General features: G+C 43.9%; 1 protein-coding gene across 4 annotated transcripts in view; it reads left to right on the forward strand.

The window, feature by feature from the left end:
* The window catches only part of ODAD2 (outer dynein arm docking complex subunit 2), an 84262-nt gene extending 80303 nt beyond the window's left edge, over positions 1-3959 (forward strand). For 3 of the 4 annotated variants that reach the window (XM_044425313.1, XM_044425311.1, XM_044425315.1), the window contains one exon: positions 3680-3959. In XM_044425313.1, coding sequence (XP_044281248.1) covers positions 3680-3793 — 114 coding nt within the window. In that variant the 3' untranslated portion in view covers positions 3794-3959. The remainder of the gene's footprint in view (positions 1-3679) is intronic. The other variant, XM_044425314.1, reaches the window with a different exon arrangement.
* Positions 3960-25562: the final 21603 nt, after the last annotated feature.

A 25562-nucleotide genomic window follows, 5' to 3' on the forward strand; every position in this document is an offset into this window, starting at 1 on the left:
ATGTTATTCGTTCTTTGTAAAAGAAAAGAAAGAAAGACAGAAAGACAGAAACAAACCTTACTATATGTCTGCAGGAACAGTAAAAGATAGTTCAGGATTCTCTAATCAAATTTGTATTTTTTTTTTACCAAATTTGTTAATTTGGTTAGCACTGCTGCCATCATCCAGTACCATATAACTTGTAGCCACCATGCCCTGATCAAGTCCCACACCAGTGAAAGTATGTTTTTCAAGAAGTCCAGCGTGGTGATTAGGGCAGCCCTAATTCTGTCCCCACCAGAGCATGAGGCACATGGTTATGTTTTACATATTAGGTGTATCCTTAAAAAAAAAATCATGCTTAGTCTTTTTTTAAAAAATCTAAACTGCCAAGTGATCTTGTAAAGGAAAAACAATGAAATGAACAAAAAAATAGAAAAATTGTTTTCTATGGACTTGGCTGGGGAGAACCATTTCTGTTACTGTGACTTAATAACATCCTTTAAAAAAAATACTGTTTTGATCCCAGGAATTTGGTGGAATGACTTGGTTACAAAGCCAAAATCATCCAAAGGATTATTACGAGGAAAATTATGTTTGGGTTTCATCATTCAGAACCTTAAAGAAGGCAAAAGATCTGCTGTGAACATACAGGCTATAATTATAAATAGCCTGTGTTTTCCTTGTTCCTTTATTGAAACCACTGTATGTACACTATGTACATGCATACTTTTGGTTTTGATTCAGGCACATGAAATACTTCTGCCTTTAACTCATCCATAAGGTTCACAGGAAAATCGCCGCGTGCCTGAGGGACCGTGTTGCAATTCAAGTTGATTTGAATGGTAGTTCATGGCGGAAACAAAAATACATGGTGACATTTCAGGAATAGCATGGAGGAAGGCACTGCAACAGGCATGAAGAGAAGTGGATGGGGGAAACTCAGCCTGACAATGCAGCCACTGCAAGGCTGAGGGTCTCTCTCTGTCCGTTGATGGCAGTGGCAAAGTTCCAGCACTTCACCTATCAGCTGGACTGGGTCTTCAACAAAGGAGCAATGTTAATGTAATGATTATGGAAGCAAGAAACGATTAATAGCTGTGCAATGATTATGAAGCAAATTGTAGGACCATTTGCACAGCGGAGGGCTAGGATCAGGTAGGCTGCTGCTTCTCGTCATTAAAACGTTTTAATACAGTATGGCAACAGTTGTGCAGTTCAGGCATGCGCACCTTCCATCATGTGCCATGTTCAGTCACAGCACTGCATTTGATTTAAGCCATGCGTGCATCTCATGCAAGCCGTTTCCATCAGTGACTAACGGCATGCTCACACCTACCCATGTGTTACGGGTACCGCTCTTAACTATCCTCTAAAGTGCTTATTTACGGAGGAGCCTGTATCTGGAAATCAGGCATTCTCATGTTCAGCCTCAAGTGATGAGTTGCCATATTGTGGACTGGGACAGAATTTTCCCCTAAGCAGCTTGCCCGGCTTGTCCTCAGCCTACAGATGGAGCTGGGGGATCAGTTACCGGTGCTCCATGTCCCACCAGTACTTCCTGGTTTTCATCTTGCCCAAGTCATTTACAGTGGTGGTTCTGTTGGGCTTGTCCATTGACTCAGATCTTGTAGTACAGGCACTGCTGGTGTTGATGCAAAGTTATCCTTCCTCCTTGCAGCAGAATACTGGGGTGTCTTTTAATTGTATAAGGAGACCTGGTATGGATGTTTTAAATTAAGGCAAAAACTGCTTTTACTCGCTTGAGTTTGTCTAACTGACCATGAAGCAACATCTTACTTTGACAGCTTTGCCTCCTGGAATTCTACATTTCTGTGATTCTATGAACTTTGTGCTAAATTTGTACAAATGATTAAAAATGGAATTCTAGTAAGAAAATGGAATGTTTTCACAAATTACATTTAGAGGTCAGAAGGTGAGAGGTGACTGCAAAGATGCTTATTCTGTGCATTAGTCTAACACAAATACTTCCTGAAGTATAAAATGCTTTGATCTCTATAAGCACATACCATATGTATGTAGCTGTGATCCATGCCTCCCTAAGCACTGGAAGGTTAGTGAAAGGCAGTATATAGTTCTTAAGTCTGTGTTTAATTTCTGCTTTTATATTTAGCAGTTCATAATTTTATGTAAGACTGTAGTAGTATGAAAAATATGCAAAAGGACTGAGTGATAACAGATTTTTTCTGGTTTTATTCAATGTTGTTTGGGTGGATTCAGCATACTGAGGGCTGTAGTCTGAAAAAAATGATTTTTAATTAAGACTATGTGCCCTTCAAAATACCTGAGGCCACATTAAACGTTTGGGAGGCTTTCTGAAATCTGAGTTTCCATGTAGCTCCTTCAAGTTAAATAGTTATGCAGTTGTGTCACAGACTTGCTGCCACAAAATTGCAAGAGAAACTGGGAATAACCTTTATTGGTATAGAGCAATGATTTTAAGTAGGCACGCTGCCATATGGTTGATTCTGTACTCTGAGAGTATTTCCACTAGGGGTGGGGAAGTATTCTGGTTGCACAGCAAGAGTAAAACTTGGTTATTAGAAAGTTGTTGACAGCCCTGAGTGTAAAACAATCCATCATAAATCTCAGCCTTGAATATTTCCGCCTATGTAATATTTTTACTATCTCACAACATCAGGTTTTGAGACACTTTCCCAGTGCAGTTGTTGGTACTTCCCATCCTAAGTATCTGATGTAGGCGTGATGCTTGACACGGGCCTGGTGCTAAAAATGGCAACCCCATATGGGCCCCACACCGAACCAAATTTAGGCAGAATTACCCCTGGTGTTTCCTCATATTATTCACCTCCACCAGCCACAGCCTATGATGTGGACAGGGGAAAGGAGCATGAAGTAATGATGTCCACACAGGTAAATCTGGCTATATAGTGCACATATAGGATGAAGAAGATGAAAAGGCTGCTGGTTTTTGTGTCAGCTTTGTGTCAAGCATCAGATTTAGTTTGTTACTCAACTTTTTTCTACACAGAACTCAGTTTCCAGGTAGATGTGAGACATTTTCTGTTAAGGGTGGATAAATTGGCCATCTGCATGACTTGAGTAGAACATGCCACAATACATATGTAAGAAAATAAACACTTTTCTTAAGTGGAAATTAATCTCTACTTAGGGAGAAAGTGATGCATGGCATGGCAATAAAATCCGGCTGGGAGACTCCTGAAATCAAATTTATCTTTGTGAATGGTTTTGTGGAACAAACATAAGAACAGTCACACTTTGTCATACTAATGGAATATCTAGCCCAGAGTCCAGTCTTTAACCCGTGACAAAATCTGGATCCTTCCGGGCGTTTAAAAAGACAAACACTCCTGCCTTACAACAGTGAAAAGCAGACAAACAACCTTTATGAGAAATGGTCCAAGCTTTCTAACAGCCATTGATACAGTTATCATAACTGCATCTGTTTAGTCCTTTTTGGAACTCCGTTATGCTGTTGGCCCCTGCTCTTTCTGCAAGTGGGCTGCAGAGAATCCAGCCTTGAAAACCTAATTCCAGAGCTGTGGAACACATGGCTATTATCATTCATTACTGGATGTGTTTCCGTAGGCATGTTATTTTAAAGTAATTTATTTTCAGTATAATGTTTTGGTTTGGAGTTCATTCTCATTTTATTTTTTATTTTTCTTGCATTTTGTTGTTGTTTTTTTTTAACAAGCTTCTGCTCGGTATGGCAGGCTCTACGGATGAAACTCTGCAGGAAGCAGCAGCTGGTTGCATAGCAAACATCCGCAGGCTGGCTCTAGCTACAGAGAAAGCAAAGTACGGCTGAAATGCTGAACAGTTTTACCATGTCCTGAGAGATTTACTTTTTAATACTGCAGTATGTTAGCTCTGAATGGACAAACACTAAACTAGAATGAATGAGAAATATGCCTTTTAGATTATTTTTCCAGGTTATCTATGTCTAATGAAAATTAATAAAACAGAAGTAAAAGTGAGACAAAAAAATGGAAAATTGTGTTTATTTTGCCAATTTTAACTTTAATAAGTGTATTTTACAGTTATCAGTGGTGTATCACTAAATATTCAAAACATTTTATGTTTAACAACATAGTTTCTCCACTTCCATTTCAAAGCTTTCTTTCTTTCTTGGTCAGGGGCATAATAAAGACATTTTCTTCTTCTCCGTGTGGTTGTACTATCATTCCTGAGTGTCTGGAGCAATTCTCTTCCTGCTAAACCTGTCTAATCATCTGTCATTATGCGTTTGCTTGTTTGAGTAGTTGCAAATCTCCAGAGAGGACTACATATGCACACACTCCACTTCCACATCTGGAACTCTAAAAGCACCTTAAACAGATGGATTGTCCATGTTTCAAAGACATCCCCAAATATACTTTTAGTACTTTCAGCACCAAAGAGGTTATTTAATTAGATTAGATATGAGTAATGAATACAATATATCAGATGTTAAAACACATGGCCAGATAGACTAAATGAATATAAAATTGGCATTTCATGTTTCTTCATTAAAACCGTCTCATTGTCATTTCCTACTTCTGAGTCAAGATAAATCTACATTGCAAACTTGTGCTGGGTCCTTAACCAATTTGATGATCATGGCCTCCCACAAAGAATCTTAAAACTCTTCGTTTTCAGAGGGTGCTTAGAATTCTTTGTTGAAGATCCCTCTTTCCTCTCACAGTTCCCAAGATTTCCTGTGAAGAGCAGCTGTTGGCTAATTTCCCTTCTGTGGCACAGCCACATCCTGTAAGCAGGACTACTTGTACCACTTTAGCAATCTGCATTAACATTGAACAGCAGGGGGGCCACACACAGCACAACTTCCTCAAGTATATTGCATAAATCATTGGGCATCATTTGCAAGTGCTGGTGACTTTTTAGTTATACATACTAAGCTAGTACCTGTTAAGATTTTGAGGACCCTTATATTAGCTCTCCCTGAAGATATTTTGGTTGAGTCTTCTTAACAAAATCTGTCTTATTTTAAAATACTGGAAACTGACACCCCTTCAACACCATGAGAAGAAAGCATCTTGTAACATAAAGTCTTGACATTCACTAGCTTGCTCTACACTTGTTCTACAGAAATGTTCTACAGTTTAGCTAGCATCACCCCATAAGCTGACCCCAACCTGTTAAACTGATTTGTTCTCAACGTGCCTGTTATAATCCTTATAGCATCCATGTTTTTAAGCCTAAAAATGAATAAGTGCTTGGTACACCTTAGTAATATTATGTGTCACAATACTTTGAATTAAAGTTTCTGATATTCTGTAAAAGTGTTTTGCCTTCATTTGCCTTTAAATCTTCAGAAATCTATCAGAGAATCACAAGAAAGAGAAACTGCCCTGTAGACATGGCTTTGCAAATATTAAAATATTAGTATAGAATATTTAGAATATAGAATACTTTATTAGCTGTTTATATGAAAGTGGTAAACAAAAAATAATATATATTGTCCCACATGTCATGAAATTGTTCATTCTTTAATAGGCAGAATATGTAACTCTTCCACTCAGCTGTAAATAATTTCTGGAGAGATATGGGATTCATAACAGCTGCAAACTTTCCACTTTTCTGTCAAGAAACACCTATGCAATCAAACCTGCTGAGGCTTTTTGTTTTGTTCTTGTTAAGGCAGATACATTTGGAAAATATATTAAAATCACTTGAATAAATTCAAGTTCCTAGGGTCCTGTTAACATATTGAAGTAATTTTTGTCAGAAATGTATCATTTGACAGTCCCAAAGCATGTGGATTGAAGTACTTTGTCAGTAGGCATAATATTCCTTTAAAAATATATAGCAGGTCTCAACAACCTAGGGATCACCCCCTCCCCTCTTTCTCTCTGCCCTTGCTCTTGCTTCCATCTCCTGTGTTTTCATCATTATTCTCCTTCATTCTTGGTTGCTTCTGCAAAACAGGACTGGCTTCCCTGAGATACTATTTCTAGTTATTACATTTATATCCCACCCTTTTCTCCTATAAGGAGTCTTCTCACCAGTCTCCCCGCCGCCTGAGGACCTTGATGCTTCGGTTCCTTCTACCTTTGCTTGTGTTCCAGAATATTAAACCAGAAATGGCATCCTTTAAAGCAGGGATAGGGAACCTGAAGCGTCTGGGGACATCTGGCTCTCTACATGCTTCAGGGCCCGTTCTTGCTCTTTGGACTTCTCTGCTGGGAACAGCTCCCTCTTCTGTTTTGTGTGTGCACGTATGTGTTCACCAGGAATGTTGAGAAGGGATAAGGGGAGGATGCAGGAAGAGCTATGCAACACCCCAAATCTGCCAACATTTGGTTCTGGCTGCCCAGTATCTGGTGCAGCCTCCAAGCAACTTTTCCCATGGGACCACAGCCCCTTAAGAAAGCAGTTTCCTCCCCCTTCTCTAAAGCAATCTCTGCGTTCATTTTCTTTTTCTCTGTGTGTTTGCCAGATAGCCAAAATGCTTGTGGACAAAATGCCCTTGGTTCCACTAAAGTGCCCTACCCATCCACTTTGGTTTCACAGCAAACACAATCTGCTGTGGAACACTATTCTGTTGCACTGCTGTTGGCAGGTATTCTGTAGTGGTGTCCAGGACTTTTCCTCAGATTGCCCAATGTGCAAATGCACATCCCCAAAAAGTGCATTTCTTTATTGCACACCCCACCCCTTTGGCAGGCCAGGCCCTGCCCTCAGGCAAGGTAAGGTGGCCCGATTTAGGTGGCAGATTCGGGAGATCTGCTAACCACATTGTCCATTGTTTAGTTTATGTTTAGCTCCAGAGAATAGGCTGTTTGCAGTTTGTCCCTTCGGCACCAAAATCCCTTGGACCAACCCTGTCTGCTTGTTAAAATTACTTTGATTTTTTTTTTAAATAGTCTCTAGGTTGTAGGTTGGCATTGTGTGTTTTACTCTAATACACAGTGGTTTTCAAAATGAATTTGGTATCTTTGCTCAGTGAGTGTGAATCCATAAAACTCCAGTTGATGTCAAAACCACCAAGCTGGTCTTTTGTTAAGAAGCTCAGGAAAAATACCTTTACCATTCACAAAACCATTTTCTCCTGAGGAAATATTATAGTACTCCTGGAAGAAAGTTAACAGAGAGGGCCTTCCCTCCTTTGAACTGAAGAGAAATATTTGAGCTTTTCCTGCAAATGTCCATCAGCAGACAAGAAAGCCTTTCTTTTATCACTTCCTGCCTGTACGATTTATTACTTGATGACAGACACTCATTATCAACTAATCAATTGTCCCAGGATGCTCAAATAGGCACTGAAATGTGAGCCCTATGTTCATTTCCTCTTAAAGTTCAAGCATATAAAATATATCTTATGACCCACTTATGCATTGTTTTACCTATGATCTTTTTATCTTTTACTTGTTCAGAAGAGATTGGATGTGTATGTGGGATCTTTCTTATCCCCCTCTTTTCCCCTGGAATTATAGTCCTTAAATATAAATTCAGGATCAGAGAACGCAGAGTGATAGATTTTACAGCACTAAAATGTATTAAGTTATATGTCTTTTTAAACTAATGCTTTTTGCTAGTTCCCTAATTGGATATAATGGTGGGCTGCTAACTTTAGGTATTATAGTAATCATGGCAGATTCTCACATGCTTGCACAATATATAATGTCAGCATCATTTCTTTTCAATTCTTTATCATTCTCAGTGTTTTAGCTGAGATGGGCTCTGCCAGATGGGATGACCAAACCAATCTGTCTCAGCCCTGAGGTCACCTGCAGAGGCTCTCTTTCAAGTGAAGGACTAGGTAAATAGCCTTCTTGGCAACCCGACCTTCAGAATTCCTTCAGAGAGAATAGCCTGGCACGTACAGTGTGAACTTTACAGTTGCTCCATGCTCCCAAGTCTTCATAAAAACCAACAAAGTTACTGGCCAAAGTGCTGCTTCTAAAGTGCTATAACTGCTTCTTGTTGTTGTGATGGTTTTTTTAAATTCCCTAGGAACTTAAACTATTGAAGGTGTTGATCAAAATCTATAAAACAGCCTTCACTTGGAAGTGTATTTCATTATCAAGTAATAAGCATGCACATGTGAACTTGCCTCAGCAAGCCTAACAGATGACTCCTGAACATTTTGCTGCCTGTAGAAGACAACCCCACTCCCTTGTGGTGTGTACAATTCTGATCTCCCACGGGGGGGACCTGATGGAGAGTTTGTGAGGAATGGTTGGAGGGCTGCTCACCCCACCCCATATCTGCCTCCTGAGGCTGTCGCATCGCTCTACCTGAAGGTGGGGTGGGCCAGCCCTGCAAGGTAACATCCTTCTACCCTGCAAGGTAAAATCCTTGCACATGCCTCCTCCTTGGCCAGCTCAGCTGTTTCTGCTGCTCCTTCTCCCAATCTCATCTTGCCCTAGTTAGTGTGTGTTTTGCTGCTGCCTTCGCTCTTTGCGGGAGTTTAATCCCCTCATGTTTACATACTCCTACCAATATAATCTCCCATTGAGCCTGAAAAGTGCTCAGCTGGCACTAAACCCATTCACTTCAACTAAGCTCTTTGTCTTTTAAACCGCTGAAGAGTGGTTACCGTGACATCATGTCACAGCTCTTGCCAACAGTGGTGGCAATCCTAAAGCCATTTTCTGGAGCCCAGCTCAACATCCTGCACCCAGGCTTTCAAAGCCAGGATCCCAGGCGGGAAGGCAAACGGCTCCGCAGCTGGAAGCTGTGGTCTCCTTGTCTGTCATCTCCCCTGGACTCAGGAAAAGCAGAGGGAGGGAGAGATTGTGTGGCTCAGCCACACTTACGCTTAGACAGCCCAACCACCTCCAGGGCTTTGATGACCTGCCTTTTACCTTTAAAGGGCCAAACCTTAGGTTAGCCTCATTCCACAAAACAGCTTGTGGAATTGTGCCAGGAGAAATTTTTGGCCCAAACCTAGCAAACTAACGGGAACCTTTTCTGTTGTCATTACTGCTGCACTATATAGAATTTCTCACCAAGAAAAAGATAAAGACTTACCAATTATATTTTACTACCCTGGCTAGGCTATAATGTTCTTCACCACTCAGCACTTTGGTGCTCTTATCGAGATGCTGAAGCTAGCAAACCAGCACTTCTCTGGGAGGAATTGGCTTTAATAGGCACACCTTAACAAGCCGTTTGGGGTAATCTTAATTTAGAATCAAGCCCGGTTTTTAAACACAGGGGTCTGAAAAGATCTATTTTGTGTAAGCAGGGAGTATAATAGATGAGCTGCCTACTCTTTGTGTCAGTATTTGTTCTCATTTTCTTTCTTTGTTTTGCACCAGAGACCCCTTCACGGGCCAGTTCCTTGCCAGCTCCTGCTATTTTTCTTGGCAACGCAACTGTTTTATCCAAATTTACATAGAATACAAGTAATTTATGGGTTTCATCTTTTTTATTATGATTATTAAACTAAATACAGTCAATTGTATTTAGAACTGCAAATTGGTTTCTCTTGCAAAGGGTTCAGTCCTGCATCTGGGAACAGGGTGCTGAATGCTGGTTTCATCCTGGCTGAGCCTCATGAAGGACACCCAGCAGCCGGAGGCAGAACAATCGGAGCAAGTCCGTGTGGCTGTTCTTGATGCTGAAATTTCACTACAAGACTGGATACGTGTGTGGGAAAGGGACCCCATGAAAACCTCTGCCTCATATTGACCCTTCCCAAGAGCAATCTCATTGACTGGTTGCAACAGAACAGTGGCAGAGTCGCTGTTTGCAACCCTTCCTGTTCCTTGGTCCAGTGCTGACCTGCTACTCTACAGACCCACAACTAGCTTTTCAAGGGCTGCGGTCTGGACATTGGGGTCTGATGCTTCTGAAACCTGAGCAGAGAATTCTCACTGCAGCTCGGCCACCAGGCAGCTGACCGTGCAGCTAAGTCATGCTTGTGCCCAGGCACTGCTGGCTCCAGGTTTCTGAGGGCCCTTGGGCAAGACATCTCGCCCCAGGAGTCTCCCTTCTCATCACCACTGCCGCCTGCTGCTATTGCTCCTCAGCCTCCTTCTCTTCATGGCCACTGCTTGTTTGGCAGGCAGAGAGCAAATCGGCAGGGCCCCCTGCCACTCCTTCCTACCACTGCTAGAGCAAGAGGTAGATGAGTAGGCAGGTCACAATGGTGAGCCCTCGGCAATTATAGGTGACCTGTAAATACATGAAAATAAATAAATAAATCCATAAGTCAATTTTAGACTGGACAGCCCTTCAAATAGAGGACTGTCCCCTGTAAAGTAAGGCACATGGCTGCCCTGCTGCTTTGTTCTCTCCTGGGAATGGGAGGAAGCTGCTTTCAGTTATGCGAGTCTTTTATTTCATTCCTAAATGGAGCTTCCAAAGCATTAATCTTTACAATGACTGAGCTGCTAGAAATTTGCACTGAGTAAAATAACATTCATTAATTAAGGGAGAAAAGAGTAATTGCAAATGAGTTGTAATAGAAAAAAGTTTTGAATTACAACAGAATCCCACCAGATTAGCATATTGTATCTCTCAAGCCAGTCCATGGGGTGTTTCTATAGCATATCAAATTCATCAGTGCCAGTGCAAATTCCAAAACAATATTCAGGCTCAGAATAAAGTTATTTTGGAGGGAGAAAATCATCAATTAAACTGGGTTGCCAGTTGGATTTTCTGGACTTAGTCCTTAATCCACCTATAGGTCAGTGTCTGGCTCTATTACACCTGGACAACCTGTGCAGAGAGAAATCCAGGCTGCGCGTGGCACAGGAGAGACAACTTCTCTTGCGCTAAGGCCTCTAGTAGCTGTTGGCTACTATTGATGATGTCCTTGAGCCATATGGGCCACCAGTGCCTATCTGCATATACCATGTCTGGTTCTGCCTCTACGGTATAGGTTGGGCTCCCTCCCTTCCTTACTCCCACCCAGTGGTTGAAACAATCAATCTATCAGGCGTGCACCAACATTCAGGACTCAGTTCCCTGAGTTCCAGGTCTACAACAGCAAACTTAGCTGTACTGTCTGGCAAGACAATGCACTGTATTTCAATTTTCTAAAGCAGTGATTGATTAGCGATTAAATCAGATAGGGAACGTCAAATCCACCCATCTCAGAATCTCAGTCCAGGCCTCTAGGGTTCCCCAGGTAGTCACACCCCTTTTCCTGGACACACCCACATGCCCACTGATGGTTTGGTGGTTTCCCGGCCTTGGTATGGCTTCCCCCATTCTAGAATTATCATCATTAGATTGCATTTATATCCTACCTTTCTTCCTTTTGCAAAGAACCCAAGGTGGCTTACAAAGTTCTCCAGCTCTCAATTTTATTGACATTTAATGACATTTAAACTGGTATTTAAAGATGTTGTGTCCGAAAAACATGGAACAGAAGTTTTCCTTGAGAAAAATGTAACTTAAGATGCATAAACCCTTCTGACACAAATGCAAAAACTATGCTTAGGCAAAATAGCATCATCCAGTTCCTTACTCCGTTAAATGTTATGATTTGGTGTATCATTCAGAAATAATGTGCATTTGTGAGTGTGAACTGCAGGCTGATATAATTCTGCGGCCACCATCAAAACCTCTGAGAGTAACGGAGTCTCGCAAGCAGTGAGTGGCAGGGCCAAGCCTGGTTTCTAACAGATGTTGCGCTTGCAAGCACTGCCACTCAGCTGCAGCAGGCAAGTTGCATTTGGCACACAAAGCCAAGCTGACAAAAATCCATCATCCACACCCACTGATCAACCCATCTGCCCCCATCTGCCACATGGACATTTTCTTGCTGGCATTTTTAGCCCTGTCCCTTTTCCCTTCAGCCCTACACATTCCTGCAGTGGCAATCCCTTCAAGCACTCTGAAGCTGATTTATCTCCCTGAGCTGAAAGAAGTTCCTTACTCCTGCATTAAATGTTACAGAGTCATGGCTATCTCAGTAGCTCATCAAGATCCTGGTTGCCTCTCTTGGGAGCATTCTTCATCCCTAATTTTGTAACTGAAAAAGATGGACTCTGGGTCTAACCTCCAGTCTATTACTTGCGCTACTCCCTGTGTTACAGCAAATGCTGTTTAATGCTAGAAATCAGCACTTGGGATGTGAACAACTTGCTGTAAAGCTGCAGTGAAAATGATTCCGCTGCAGAAGTGTTACACACACAACGAATGGACCCTCAGGCTGCCACTGCTCCTTCTGCATCTCACAGAAAAATAGTAGGCAACAGAGAATGTGTTCATTGTCTGGTAGAATCAGTCCAATATCCCCTTACTTATGAAGTTCCCTAAGTTGCTATATGGCAGTGTTTCCATTTAATTCTCAATGAACAATTCGCTTTTGTGTTACCCATTCACCCTGTTTGGGAAAACAAACATGAGAGGGGAGGAAAATCAAGTCTGTGTATATTCTTTCCTAGTATTTACATAGAAACCTAGTCTCAAACGTCTGGGTAGCTTTGAGGAAATTTTAATGACTGGATTGTCCATCTTGGTCCAAATAAGCATGTTGCTGAGAATGTTAGAAGCAATTTAGATGTTAAATCATCATTTGTATTCATGCCTTAATTCTGCCCTGGCATAAACAGACTGAAATCAAGGGCAACACACAGTCAGAGATAAGTGCCGAGTGGGACGTCTCCCAGCTTCAAAATTCACATTCAGGCTGTTTGCTCTGGTGACCTGTCCTGTTTGAATTCACAGTGCGAAGGGTGGAGGAACGAGGGGAGGTCCTTACATACACAGGCAATCACACAATCTGCTTTTCTGACCACATCTGGTTGCTCTTCCGGGGCACCTATATTTTTCTGGTTATTAAAAAATTAACCACAACAAATTCTCTTAGAATGCACTGCCTTTTAAAAACTTTGTTCCACCTAAGAGCTGGCCTTGGGAGACGTTGCTGGAAATAATGTGCTCAGAACTGCTGATCTCTTTCTAAAACCATGCCTTTGAGGAAGAGAGCACAGTATCCTGCCCCAGATCAGCTAGACCAGTGGTGGCGAACCTCTGGCACGTGTGCCACAGGAGGCACGCAGAGCCCTCTCTGTTTGCACGTGAGCCAAGTCGCCCCAGCATCGCCCCAGCAGCCAAGAATACGATAAAAGCGCACATAGTGGCCGTGGGCATGCTTGGAAAGGAGAAGTGGTGCCAAGCAATGACATCACATGTCATGACTCATTAGCCGCAACTCGTCCCAGCTTATACATGGCCGGTCAGTGCACTGCCAAGGATATATATATTTGCTTCAACTTGGTGTTTTCAGGTTTTGTTGCAGTGTTGGCACTTTACAATAAATAAGAGGGTTTTGGGTTGCAGCTTGGGTCTTCGGTCTCTAAAAGCTTCACCATCACTGGGTTAGGGTTGGAAAAACATGGGGTCCTGGCATGATTCTGATGGTTGGAATGTGTTTAGAATGGGCAGAAATGATGAGCTGTGCGGAAAAACCTACTCAAGGAAGGCTTCGTCAAAATCACACTATTTTCAGTGGAACTTTAGCCCTGTAGTAGAGTTAGGGGTGTGCCCCAGGGTACAAGGGTTTCAGAAACGTCGTGTCCTGGCATGATTTTCATGTTTGGAATGTTTTTAGAATGGGCAGAAATGATGAACTGTGCGGAAAAACCTACTCAAAGGATTTTTCAAAATTGTATTGTTTTCAGTGGAAGTTTAGCCCTATAGATGGGTTAGGAGTGTACACCAGGGTAGGATTAGGGTTGGAAAAACTTGGGGTCCTGGCAAGATTCTGATGGTTGGAATGTGATTAGAATGGGGAGAAATGATGAGCTGCACAGAAAAAGCTACTCAAGGAAGGCTTTTATAAAATCGCACTATTTTCAGTAGAACTTCAGCCCTGTATTAGGGTTAGGGGTGTGCTCCAGGGTAGGGTTGGGGTTCGAGAAACGTGGTGCCCTGGCATGATTATGATTGATGGAAATTGTTTAGAGTGGGGAGAAATGATGAGCTGTGTGGAAAAACCTACTCAAGGAAGGCTTTTTCAAAATCGCACTATTTTCAGTGGAACTTCAGACCTGTATTAGGGTTAGGGGTGTGCCACAGGGAGGGTTAGGGTTGGAAAAATGTGGTGTCCAGGCATGATTTTGTTGGTTGGAACATATTTGGAATGGGCGGAAATGATGAGCTCTGCGGAAAAAGCTACTCAAGGAAGGCTTTCTCAAAATTGTACTGTTTTTTGTGGAACTTCAGCCCAATATGAGGGTTAGGGGTGTGCCCCAGAGTAGGGTTAGGGTTGGAAAAATGAGGTGTCCTGGCATGATTTTAATAGTTGGAACGTGTTTATAATGGGCAGAAATATTGAGTTGTTTAGAAAAACACACTCAAGGAAGGCTTTTTCAAAATTGTATTATTTTCAGTGGAACTTCAGCCCTATATTAGGGTTAGGGGTGCACCCCGGGGTAGGGTTAGGTTTAGACAAACGTGGTGTCCTGGCATGATTTTGGTGGTTGGAATGTGTTTAGAATGGGCAGAAATGATGAGTTGTGCGGAATAACCTGCTCAAGGAAGGCTTTTTCATAATCGCACTATCTTCAGGGGAACTTCAGCCCTGTATTAGGGTTTGGGGTTTGCCCCAGGGTAGGGTTGGCATTGGAAAAACTTGGTTTCCTGGAATGATATTGATTGTTGGAACATATTTAGAAATGGAAGAAATAATGAGCTGTGCGGAAAAAGCTTCTCAAGGACGTCTCTTCCAAATTGTATTAGTTTCAGTGGAGCTTTAGCCCTATATCAGGGTTAGGGGAGTGCCCCAGAGTAGGGTTATGAAAAACGAGGTGTCCTCCCATCATTTTGATGGGTTGAACGTGATTAGAATTGACAGAAATGATGAGCTGTGCGCCAAAACCTAATCAAAGTAGGCTTTTTCAATATCGCACTATTTTCTGTGGAACTTTAGCGCTATATTACGGTTAGGGTTGTGCCCCAGTGAAGGGTTGGGGTTGGACAAATGTGGGTAGTCCTGGCATGATTTTCATGGTTGGAACGCATTTAGAATGGGGAGAAATGATGAGCTGTGTGGAAAAACCTACTCAAGGAAGGCTTTTTCAAAATCGCACTATTTTCATTGGAACTTTAGCCCTGTATTAGGGTTGGGTGTGTGCACCAGTGTAGTGTTAGGTTTAGAAAAACGAGGTGTCCTGTCCTGATTTTTATGGTTGGAACATGTTTTGAATGGGCAGAAATGATGAGCTATGCAGACTAAGTTACTCAAGGAAGGCTTTTTCAATATGGCAGTACTTTCAGTTGAACTGTAGCTCTGTACTAGGGTTAGGGGAGTGCTCCAGGTTAGCCTTTGTCCACTGGTAGTGAACCCATGACACACGTTCCGCAGCGTGCACATGGAGCCCTCCTTGTCTGCATGCAATCCAAGTCCCCCCGGCATCACCTGAGCAGCTGAGCATTGGATAAAAGTGCGCGTAGGGGCCATGCGCATGCTCACAAAGGAGTAACAGCTCCAGACAATGACGTCATGCGCCACGTCTCATTTGCTGCGATTCGTGCAAGCTTTCGTATGGCCGGTCACTGGCTGCCCAGGATACCTATACATTTGCTTGCACTGCCTGTGAGGTGTTTATTCTAAACTAAAACCCCAGTTTTCAGGTTTTATTGTAGTGTTCACACTTTGCGATAAATAAGTGTTGTTTGGGTTGCAGTCTCGGTCTCTAAAACATTCGCCATCGCTGCCCTAGACCATCACAAGGGGTTGCGCCAGAACCTCCCGGCCTTGGCCAGGCAGTGGCGCATTTGTTGCTGAGGCAGCACGAGCCGACAGTGTGTCTCTGAAGAGGCCCGTGTGCAAACAGCATGTTCGAAATAGAGCTGGAGCAGAGCTCCTGGCAGCATCTTGCAGGGGCCTCCTACTCTGCCTCTTCTTCCAGCAAGTGACTGCACCACCTGCATATCGCAAGGGAACTAGACAGGGGCAGAGCACTGCTGGGTGGCCAGGTGGAGTTGCATGGGTGTCTCTCTGTCACGTGGGATCTTTGACACCTGTAGCAGCATGACTGAGGGAGGAGGCCGGGGACCCCCTGCCCCCCATGCCCGTGTGCCTCTCTGCACCTGTGGGCATGACCCTGGTTTGTGTTCAGCCATCGCCTCTCCTGCTTGCTCTTTTCTTTCTTAAGATTCTTTGAAACCCGAATGGTAAAAATCGAAACAAAACAGGAGGCTGCTATACTGCAAGGTGGGGTGTTGCGCTTCAGGGCTGTCCTTAATTGGGCTGGAAAAGAGTGGCTTTGTGTTTTAAAGCTCAGGCCTTACCTTCGGGAGTCCCTTTTTTTCATGCCACTTGTTTACCTTCTGAGAGACAAATCTTATACTCAGCTTTTTGTGAGAGCACCCACGACACTCTCTGGGATGTCCCCAAAAGCACACACTTCCTATTCTGTAATTCTGGGGGAAATTCCATTTTTCCCTTCCTCTTGCAATCTGGGTTTATTTCACAACAAGGAACAACTTTCAAAATTATCGTTATTATAACAATTTTCATTACTATTATTATTCTGCTTTTGCTTCTGCCCTTGCCCAAAAATGGATATACTGAAATAATGTGAGAAGTGTGCAGTCGGTTTATTGGAGAATCTTGCTGAAAGCTTTTTCAACTTATTTTCTGGATCAAAGAAATTTTAATGGATTGAATTTGAAATAAGCAGCTGAAATTCAATCCACTAATTTTGTTGAAGTGTTTGGTTCCCATGGAATGATTCAACCTGTCACTAGTCATACCGCTCATTTAAATGAGTAGGATTGAGCTGAAACATGAAGGAATCGTTTCAAGTGACCCTAAAGCCTGCATATATGGGACGAGTTAGTTGCCTGTTTCTGGAGCGGAGCTTTGACGCTATTCGATCCATCTGCACTTCCCCCGAATCACCAGGAGAGGGTGCTCTCCGTTCCTAAGGAATGCCACTCAAGTGATGGTTCCTATTACTTACAAAGAGAACAGAGCTTAAAAGAAATATTCTGCTGAACAGACAATGCAACTTCAGCAGGTCATCACAGCTTGGCACGTTGTTCCTCTTAGCTCAGGCTTTATGCACTGATGACTAGTGAACTGCACTAACAACAAATTTAATCAGTTCCGAAGACCAGATAGGTCCATTAAGTTATCCTGAAGTGACATATGCTAACTCAGCAGAAGTGGCCACTGAATTTCATTAGATCATCTTACTTCCCCTCCCTGCCACACATCAAGACTTACTTAACCTTCTACACGGTCTCCCTTGTATTGAATGGATGTAGATGACTGGCTTGTGTAATGTGGAGAACCCAATGTAGGTCAGTGCACCTCCGTAGATCGCAGAACTTGTTAGATATCCTCTGAAAAAAGTTCATTTAATATTGACATAGCAATCAGACCAAGCAGTTTTTGTGGCTGGATATTCAAGGAATGCATCGCTTCAGGTTGTCATTCTGGTGTCACCATGGCATCACCAGGCTGATGGAGACAGAGACAGAACACCAGATCACAGTCGGATACTCCATGGATGAGACTGAAAGCCAGAGGTGTAAACTACATTCACGCATATTGTTTGCAGTTCTGGTTTACAAGCAATAGATAATTGGCTGTGGATAGGAATTAAGGAAAAAGTCAGCTCACACAAGGCGGGGAGGACAATATGCGCACTAGGCCCATCCATATAGTGCCAAACTGTTGTTGGATGCTCCTCCCCAGTGTGACAGCTGAATTATACAAGTAGTAGGGGAACCCTCAAGATTTTAGAAAGCAAGCTGCCCACTGGACACTGGGTGTGCTTGGGATTTTTTCACTGAAGCAGCCCCATAGAGCTGGAGTGGAGGTGGAAATTATCTCTCATTGGTACAAGTAGTTCTTGCAAACTTTTGAATCAAAGTGGGTCTTCTCCTGGCTTTGATATACCAAACAGAGGGGGTGCATATATGCTTCAATGTGCACTAGAGGGACACTGCCTCATACTTTGGCCTTGCTCTGTGGCACCCTTGCCAAATGGACTGGCCACTACAAGGCCACATAATGCCGAATTCATCAGGTAAAAGAGTTCTTTACATATCTCTATCACTCGTATATGGATAAGAGATGGAATGAGAACCAGCACAAAGAGGAAAATCAAACAAACCACAGGAAATGAGGGAAACATGGAGAACAGAACCCAGCGTGTCACATAGATGGAATACCATGCAAGACCAGGAAACGAGTGCCATACATCAGTGACATCAGCCAGCAACTGTCTTCAATGCAGCAGCTCTCAGCTAAGCTCTTAATGGACTCTTTTACTATAAGGGTTGCTCATAAAGCCCTCAGGACAAAGTTGGAATAGCGTAGCGGAAGGACTGTGGGTTTTACAAACGGGTAATCTGGGCTTGGTGAAGCATGTCGGCACCGGCGCTCGGAGCAGCCGTGGGAAGGAGGAGAGGCAGGGTGTGAGGAAAGGAGGCGTGCTTGGTGCGCCTGGCCACGGCTGCTTCCTCCAGGCTGCGTTGCCCATGTGCAGGACACGGTTATGCTATGGATAAAACCCATCGCTTGCGTCATCTCGAAAATGCTCTGATGAGGAAGGTCAGTGGAAACCTCCCATACAGCAGGTGGGGTTGAACGTCTGTGTGCCCGTGCGGGGAGGGGGGTGTTGAAGCTAAAAGACCATCGCTTCCCCAGGACAACCCAGGAACTTTGTGGATCCATTGACCGGCTCATCCATGATTCCAAATCCACATGTGTCCCACACAAACATGTTGCCAAGATAACTTCCTGAATAGAATACAGAGTGCGTCTGGAGATGCTCTCATGCGGAAGTCGAAGGACTGCAGGTGCTGCCAAAGGCACCTTCTTTGCTGACCATGGCAAAGTTTCCTGGCCTCCGACCAAGCCTCCTACATCCGCTGCAGCTGAACAGGCAATGGGCACACGGGAGCCGTCTCTGCTCCAAGCCCCTCCGTGAAGTGAGCAGAGAATCCTGCTTGTTCCACTGGTTCCGGCATGGCTTCTGCATCAGGGATGGTGGGGGTGACTGGTAAAAACCCTGCGCAAATATGTCCCAAGCTGCCCTTGTTAAGACCAAAACCCTTCTGGGTTAAATGTTATCTAAAAAGAGAACTGCAAGGATCACCAAATAGTTCCACAAATGACTGCAGCAGTGAAAAAAAACCAAACTGAATTTCTTAATGAAGAGAGAATCAGCCATTACCACAGTTGGGCACTCGAGATAAGGGGTTTCTCTGGAGGCATTTTGTGCTCTCATGTTCCCATGGAAGCTTGGAGGCCCTTTTTGTGACATTGTCCATCCTCCAGAGCTCTGCTTTCCAGGCTTTTTAGAGGGTTTGTTTGTTTTAGAGTGAGGAAAATCTGGTATTAAATTCTAAGTCAAGACAGTGCAAAAGATTTGCCTCTTGTGTTGGGGTGAATCTGCTGTAGCATAGCTTTTGCCACTGTGCCACTGTGTGGTTGGTTAATGGCAGAGGGAGAGAGAGAGGGAGAATGACAGAGAAATGCTAACCCCGAGGAGCGAGTTAAGGGAGCATTTTCTTCCCACAACAAAATGGAAAAAATATGCTCGGTAAACAGTGGATTAAACTCCTCATGTAGAGAAGCCTAAAAGCCACAAGATGACACCACTTCTTTAACATGCCATTGAACCCACCGCAACATGTGGCCAAGGAGTACCGCTCTTAATGCCAGACACAACAACAATTGCATCATTTTCTCTCCTAAGAGTGCATCATTGAAACTGAGCAGGATGAATGAATGACTGTATCTTTGCAGGTCGTCTGTCTGAAGGTGTTGCAACCTGTGGAATGTTGAGGTGGCTCTGGAGGACACGGCAGCTGCTGCGGTTGGTGGGCTGAAGCTAACCTTGTGTCGTTCTCTGTCTCCAGAGCAGTGGAAAGTTCAGGACATCCAATACTGGGTCAGTTTCTTTTGGAGGAGAGACAGTCCTGGAGACTTACGGCAACTTTGTAATAATACTGACTTACAAAAATACGCTGCCAAGACCTTTTGGGATGCCATAGAAAATACCTAAGCAGGAAGCACTCATCCCAAATCATAGAACCATAGAATCATAGAGTTGAAGGTGATACTAAAGGTAATCTAGTCTGATCCCCTTTTGATTCAGGAAGGCCCTCCTCTGAGGGATTATATGTGGACCTTCTGTTGGTCGCCAAGTGCCCAGCCAGGCCTCCTCTGAAGATGATAAAGGCTGGGTATATGCAGGGGAAAGGGATCTCAAGGGTCCCAATGGTTTAAGGCTCTGTAGTTCAACAACATTGCTTTCAGCATTGTTATAAGCAACTGGGGCAATTCATAGGTATAATGTGAACAGAGGTGGGTGTCCAGCTGAGCACTCCAGAGGCTGCCTTCTGCAATGGCAGGAGCTCCCAAACTAAGTAGAATGTATCTCAGTAGTTGGATCATGATGTTACCACTGCATGGAGCTCTGTAGCTAGCTTTCCCTATCCAGAAATAGGTGCAGTTGGCACCCCTACCCAAGTTGGTAATGGACACCCAAGTTGGTAATGGACACCCCTTGCCCTGAATCTTGTAATGGCAGCTCTCAGCAGCTTTATAGCAATATTAAATAACACTGAGGACAATACAGTGCCCTGTGGAACCCCAGAGACACCCCAGCCAGGGGGCTGAGACAGTCGCCTAATATCATTCTTTGGTACTGACCCTGCGAATAAGAGCCAGACTACTGTTGAACAGTGCCCCCATTTATCAACTCATGGAGGCAGTGCAGGAGGAAGCTGTGATCAGTGGTATCCAAAGCCACTGAGAGATCCAGAAGTAACAGGTTGCATTCCTACCATACCTCTCCCAAAGAAGGTTGCATCAAAGTGTTCATGGCTGATCCCATTCCAAAAGCTGGCCAGAGCCCGGCGTGGAATAGATGCAGACAATTGGTCTTGTTCAAGAGTGCTGCAGCTGGGACACTATCGCTTGCTTGAGCGCCTCATTCTGGAAGGTGGTATTTATGATTGGATGACCGAAGGCATCAGCCTCTTTGGATCCAGGGGCAGTCTTCCACACCACTGCCTGCTTCAGTATGGACCATACCACCACACAGTGATGGGATCCACTTGGTCAGTGTCTTGCAGCTAGCTTGAAGAAGTAATGAAGGTTAAACACCGAGCTGGGTCATAGCAATGCAAGCATTTTGTCCACTTGCTGGACTTGAAGATGAAATCAGCCCCATAAAGCAAGATAAGATGATGCACTTGGTGCCCCAGTGCACGCTGCAGCAACAGTGTTCACGTCAGCATGACTGGGGGAGATTTTATCAGAATATTGTCTTGCACATTCATCACAATGGGCCACCAAAGGCTTTAATATTGGATTCACTGGTTTGGATGTCCACTCGGACAAACTTGGCCACATTGGAGGTAGCAACGTAAGCCTTCTTTGCCACCTTCGCAAGCCCAATAAGGTGAAGTTACACATTAACTTAATTAAATTAATTAATTTAGATTAACACATGCTTGTTGACCTTGATAATGAGTCTTATGCACTTACACCCTCCCTATTCCATTGTCCAGAGCTTCCCAGTAAGCCAGGGAGCCTTCTGGGCTCCACAGTGCCAGAGAAGGTTCTCAGGAGCAATCGTGGCAGCAGTCTCAGAATTCCACCATGTCACAAGGGCTTCAGTAAAGTTGCTGGCTATCATTGCTGGAACTTTCCCCAGATTATTCAAGAATCTGACAGGTGACATATATATCTTATATATCTTCATGAGTGGGCCATCTTAATGGGTCTCCCACTCCTGCCGAGAGGGAAAGAGAACTGTGAGAGCCAATTTCACCAGAAAGCTATCTAAGCAGACAATGGGGTGATGTTCACCCCCCTGCAATATTCACATTCCACACCCTCTCATGTCCAGGGATGAAGGCCAGTTCAAAGACCTGTGTGCTGGGCCACTGGTGAACTGAGCCAGACCTGTGGATGTGGCAGGTGTGCAGTCCTGGGCTGGTTCTATCAAGGCAGCTTCAGCATTCTGCACATGGGTTTCATGCACCCTGATTAGAAAGGAGGGAGGCGAAGGTTAGAAGCTGAGCAAAGCCACGACCTGCTCCTGCTGCCCTGCATGTATTGTGCCAGCTCCCTGTGCACCTCGTCTTCAGCCTGGAGCACTCACGCTCAAGAATGGGAACCTCGCAATCTGACACATGCTGCAGCGCAGCTGATTAAAAATGCTCCATTAAGCTATGCTAGTAAAGACATATTAGTACCACTGGTTGCATAAAAATATTTTATTCGGCAACTGGAGGTAGACCAAGAATAAAATGATTCCATTTAATGCAGTTATGACTGCCCAGATGGATGAAATGAAGTACAAGGGGTTTGAGTCTGTCCCCGCCTCCCTATTATTGCAGAACATTAAGCATTTGCTTTGACTCTCTCTAATTAATTGCTGGCAAGTGAGCATTGCAGCTTATGCAATTTTGGGGCTTGCACCGCACTCAGTGCTCGTCTAGCTGAAAGAGCGGCTGCAAGGACACTCAGACATTTGTTGCAGAAAAGGTCTGCTCAGAAGTTTAATCCATGCCCGCGACCCTGTAGATAAGGGTGGGCTCCACCAGCCCTTGCCAGAAGGACCAATGGCTGGGGATGATGGAAGGTGAACTCTAACCATGTTTGGAGGACTAGGGACTCCTTAACCCTGGCTCAGCTCATACAATGCAGCTTACCTACCCATGCACACCAGCTGCTGGCAACTCTGGCCGACAGCACAACTGCACTCTGGTCCTGCTGGTGGGATTTTGGGGGCAGCTGCCTGGCCACTCTGTGAACAGGATGCTGGGCTAGAGGGACCCTCGGTCTGATCCAGCACAGCTCTTATGCAAATCACCACAGAAGTACAATCCTACACATGTTTAGGCCTACGACTCCCAGCATTCCACACCAGCATTCCAGCTGTGGACTCACTTCTGCCTAAGCGGGCATAGGATTCGGCACTAGTACTGCTATAAAAACAGGAGCTGGTACACTGTGCTTTCTGGGGAGTCACGTACACATTTTATATACCCCAAATATCTGAGCACAGAATAGTACAGTTGGAAGGGGCCAAGAGTCCATTGTGTCCAATACCCAGCTAAGTGCAGGACTCTGAGTCAAAGCATGGCTGTCCGGCTGAATCTTGAAAGCCCCGAGTGTGGGAGAGCCCACAGCCTCCCCAGGTAATTTGTCCCACTGTCGTACTGCTCTAACAGGCAGGAAGTTTTTCTTGATGTTCAGCCAGATCTGGCTTCCTGTAACCTGAGCCCATTCTGTGTCCTGAACTCCGATGATCCAGAAGAGACCCTGGCCCTCCTCTGTGTGACTTGCTTTCAAGCACTTGAAGAGTGCTGTCGTATCTCCCCTCAGGCTTCCCTTCTCAAGGCTAAACATGCCCAGTTCTTTCAGTCTCCTCTCATAAGGTCTTGTTTCTCATCCCTAGATCATCTTTGTTGCCCTCCTCTGAATCTTTCCCAGTTTGTACGCATCTTGCAGAAATGGTAGAGCCCAGAACTGGACACAATACTCACGAGGAGTCCTAATCAGTGCTGAGGAGGAGAAATTGATGTGATTTGGAAATGATGTCTCTATTAAAGCAACCCAAAATAGCATTTTCCCTTTTTGCAGCCGCATTGCATTGTTGACGTATATTTGGCTTGTGTTTTACAACAAATTCAAGATTGATCTTGCTTGTTATATTGCTAAGTCAAGTTTTATCCATCCTGTAACTTTGCATTTTCCCTAGTATAGCATTTGTTGCTATTTTAATAGCATTTGTTGCTATTTAAATTTTAATAGCACTTGTTGCTATTAAATTTCATTCTGTTGCTTTCAGACCTGTAAGATAACTTTGAATTTTGTTTCTCTCTTCCAAGGTATTAGCTAACCTTGCTCCACCCCCGATTTTGTGTCATCTGCCAATTTGATAAGCATCTTACCTTTGTGGTTGAATGGCGACAGGCCTCATTGGAATCTAATCTTGGCTGACAAGCAGAGCATAAATATAACTATATTGTGATTCAACTGACTCCTCTTTGTCTCTCATTCTTGAATAACTGCTCTAGCAAGCTTTGATTCTTGCTTTTCTCTTAACAAAATGTGTGTCTGTGAGGGGAAGGAGAGGAAGAGACACACCTTCCAGTCCCACATGTAACTGTGCTTCGTGGTCCCTTTTTCACTCTTCCCCTCAGCTCACACTGACCATCTCTTGGAAATAAGTCACACAGAAAGCAGTGAGACTGGCTTTCAAATGAAGAATGGTATGTGGTTAAGCTGCCAGTCCTGTGAATTTAAAGTTGAGTCTATCTTGCTTTATATTCTTACCATGCAAAGCAGAGCAATGGTGGCCCCAGTACCAATGAGACCATGAGATATTCAATTTTCTGTGATGGCGCAGTTAGTCTTTCTGCAAGGGTAACTATGTTGGCTAGGCATGATGAGAAAACAAAAATACATTTTGAAGGCTTGCTCCAGGACGGATGGATGCTTGTAAAAATGACTTGTTTCTCTTTTCAGTTCAGTGATAGCATTTTATGACACTGTTGTAATGTCTCAATCCTCAGTATTTGCAAGCATTTATGGAACTTATGTCTGTTTTGAAGCTTTTGTTAACACCACATTACAAGGAAACAAAATATCCCTTTTAAATATAGCTACCATCTGAATCTACTCACAGAATAATATTTCCTGGTAATTCAAGTTATCTCCTTCTCTGACCAAATCTCCCTCTGCATTTAGATTATTTATTTATTTGTTTTAAACATTTCTATGCCGCCCCCATCGCAGCAAAGCCTCGGGGCGGCTCACAAAGATGTTAATGTTTCATTCTGTCAGTTTGTTTCTCCCATGCTCAAGTTTGCATCGCCTTGCTGAGCTCATGAGAACCTGTCATTCATTTCTGCAGGGTTCACGCGTGTGGACTAAACGTTCGCCTTCAGGGCGTATCGCCTCTGCTCGGCTACAGCCCCTTCCTCTCCATATCTGGCCTCCATGCAGTCGCTATTTCAGCAAGGACGGCATTTCTGCAATCCTCTTCAGCATCTTCAGGCAGCGGCTGCTAGTTGTCATCTCTCCTCACCCCTTGCAGAGAGGATGAAGTGTGACTGGGCAGGAGTTAGGAGCCGGCTCCCTGGCTCAGAGCAACGCTTTACTTTTCAGCACAGTTCTGAGTAACAAACCTTAATTAAAAACACCAAGCTTCCATTCTGCATCCCATCCTGAATGCTAAGCAAGCTCCGCAAATAGAAGCAGGAGTTAACCTTGCTTTCATTAACAGCTCCTTCTTTTCAGAGCTCCATCTACCAAATGAAACACAGCAACAAGGGGAGGTGTGTCTGAAATTTACATGCAATAATTTGGTCGATCTCACTTCACTGAAGGCATGGATAGCTCTGCATTGGTGCCATCTGTTCCTGCTGCTCCCTCACTATCTTTGGCAAGGCCTTCCCTAAACAGATTTGTTTTCTTCCAGCACAGCTTTCCAAATGTTGATATATATTTTTGTCAGCCCTTCTCCTCCCTCTGAGTACTTGCAGCCAAGCAGAGAGGGTGTCTCACAGTTTAACCTGCTCTTTATCCTCTGTTTACCAAATGGGACTACAGGAGTTTTTGTCCTGATTCCACTTCCCCATCTCTCTCTCTCTCTCTCTCTCTCTCTCTCTCTCTCTCTCTCTCT

The sequence above is a fragment of the Varanus komodoensis genome, unplaced genomic scaffold (assembly GCF_004798865.1).
Source record: "Varanus komodoensis strain SLA01 unplaced genomic scaffold, ASM479886v1 scaffold15, whole genome shotgun sequence".
NCBI classification, from domain to species: domain Eukaryota; kingdom Metazoa; phylum Chordata; class Lepidosauria; order Squamata; family Varanidae; genus Varanus; species Varanus komodoensis.